This window comes from Meleagris gallopavo, unplaced genomic scaffold (assembly GCF_000146605.3).
Source record: "Meleagris gallopavo isolate NT-WF06-2002-E0010 breed Aviagen turkey brand Nicholas breeding stock unplaced genomic scaffold, Turkey_5.1 ChrUn_random_7180001950555, whole genome shotgun sequence".
NCBI lineage: Eukaryota > Metazoa > Chordata > Aves > Galliformes > Phasianidae > Meleagris > Meleagris gallopavo.
Window position 1 is genome coordinate 22967 of NW_011211877.1, and position 1346 is coordinate 24312.

A 1346-nucleotide genomic window follows, 5' to 3' on the forward strand; every position below is an offset into this window, starting at 1 on the left:
CCCTCCACCTGCAGCGTTTCCTAACGGCCTCGTTACGCTTAATGAGCAATTAACCAACCCTCTCAGCGCCGCCTCCCGTCACGCCGGGCCTCACTTCTGCTTTCTGACACCCAAAAAGCCTCATTTTCCACCCAAAAGCGGCCACTGAGGCACCGATCCGCCCCATAGGGAGCCCCGAAATGGGGCTGGGGGCTCTCAGCCCCCCCCCCCGGCCCCAGATTGGGGTTCTTTGAGGGTCTCTCCCTGCAGGTTTTGTACATCCAGGCCTTCGTGTTGGTGTTCCTGCTGGGGAAATTCATGGGCAAGGTGTTTTTTGGGCAGCTGCGCGCGGCCGAGATGGAGGTGAGCGCGTGGGGAGGGCGGAAATGGGGGGGGATTTGGGGGAAAAAAGGGAGATTTTGGGGTTCGGGATGCGTTTCCTGTTCCTTGAGGGGCTGAAGCCTCCAGGGTTGGGAGCACGTTACAAATTTAAGGGTTTTTTCTGCCTCTGAGCAGCTGAATTTTGTAGGGAAAGCACAGCAGCGTGGATTTCGGGGTTTATTTTACTTCTAAGCCACTGAAAGCTCCGAGAACGAGTCGAAATTGTAGGATTTAGGGTATTTTTTCCTGGTGGTTTGGGTTAAATTTGATGGGTTAAGTCAACGTTGTGGATCTTGAGAGCTTTTCCCAACCCTGAAGGGCCAAATCCCACCGATTTGGGGCCACGTTCTGGAGTTTTCGGGGTTCGTTTCTCCACGGAGGGGTGCAGTTCCTTCGGGATGGGGCCGTGTGATGGAATTGTGGGATTTTTTGGGGGGGGGCTTGACGGGGTTTTTTGGGGCTCCCCCACAGCACCTGATGGAGCGCTCCTGGTACGCCGTCACCGAGACCTGCCTGGCCTTCACTGTTTTCCGTGACGACTTCAGCCCCCGTTTCGTGGCCCTCTTCACCCTCCTCCTCTTCCTCAAATGCTTCCATTGGCTGGCCGACGACCGCGTGGATTTTGTGAGCCCTGAAATAAACCTTTACAAACCCCTAAAAAGGTTCGTTTTTAGGGGGCTGGGCTTCACTTTCGTCCCCTCCCCTTTTAACAGATGGAGAGGAGCCCCAACATCTCCTGGCTCTTCCATTTCCGCATCATCTGTGAGTCAAAGCTTCGGGGTCCCATCCCATAATAAGCGCCAGGGCCGCGTCTTTCCCCTTGGGTTTGGGGTTTGTTGTGCACCCCCAGCTGGTTGGCAGAGATAATCTGGGGCTGAATTTGCATGGGGCAGCCAGGCGTGGGGCTGGCGGGGCTGATAAGCTGCAGGTTCGTTATTCTAATGAGCGCTCGGTGCTTAATTAGCAGGGATGTGGTGTGTGTGTGT

General features: G+C 55.6%; 1 protein-coding gene across 1 annotated transcript in view; it reads left to right on the plus strand.

Annotated features, from left to right (window-relative positions):
• The window catches only part of LOC104916890 (E3 ubiquitin-protein ligase synoviolin-like), a 9202-nt gene that overhangs the window by 2544 nt on the left and 5312 nt on the right, over positions 1-1346 (plus strand). Inside the window, 3 exon segments of the mRNA XM_010727931.2 lie at positions 169-342; positions 832-984; positions 1074-1122. Coding sequence (XP_010726233.2) covers positions 169-342; positions 832-984; positions 1074-1122 — 376 coding nt within the window.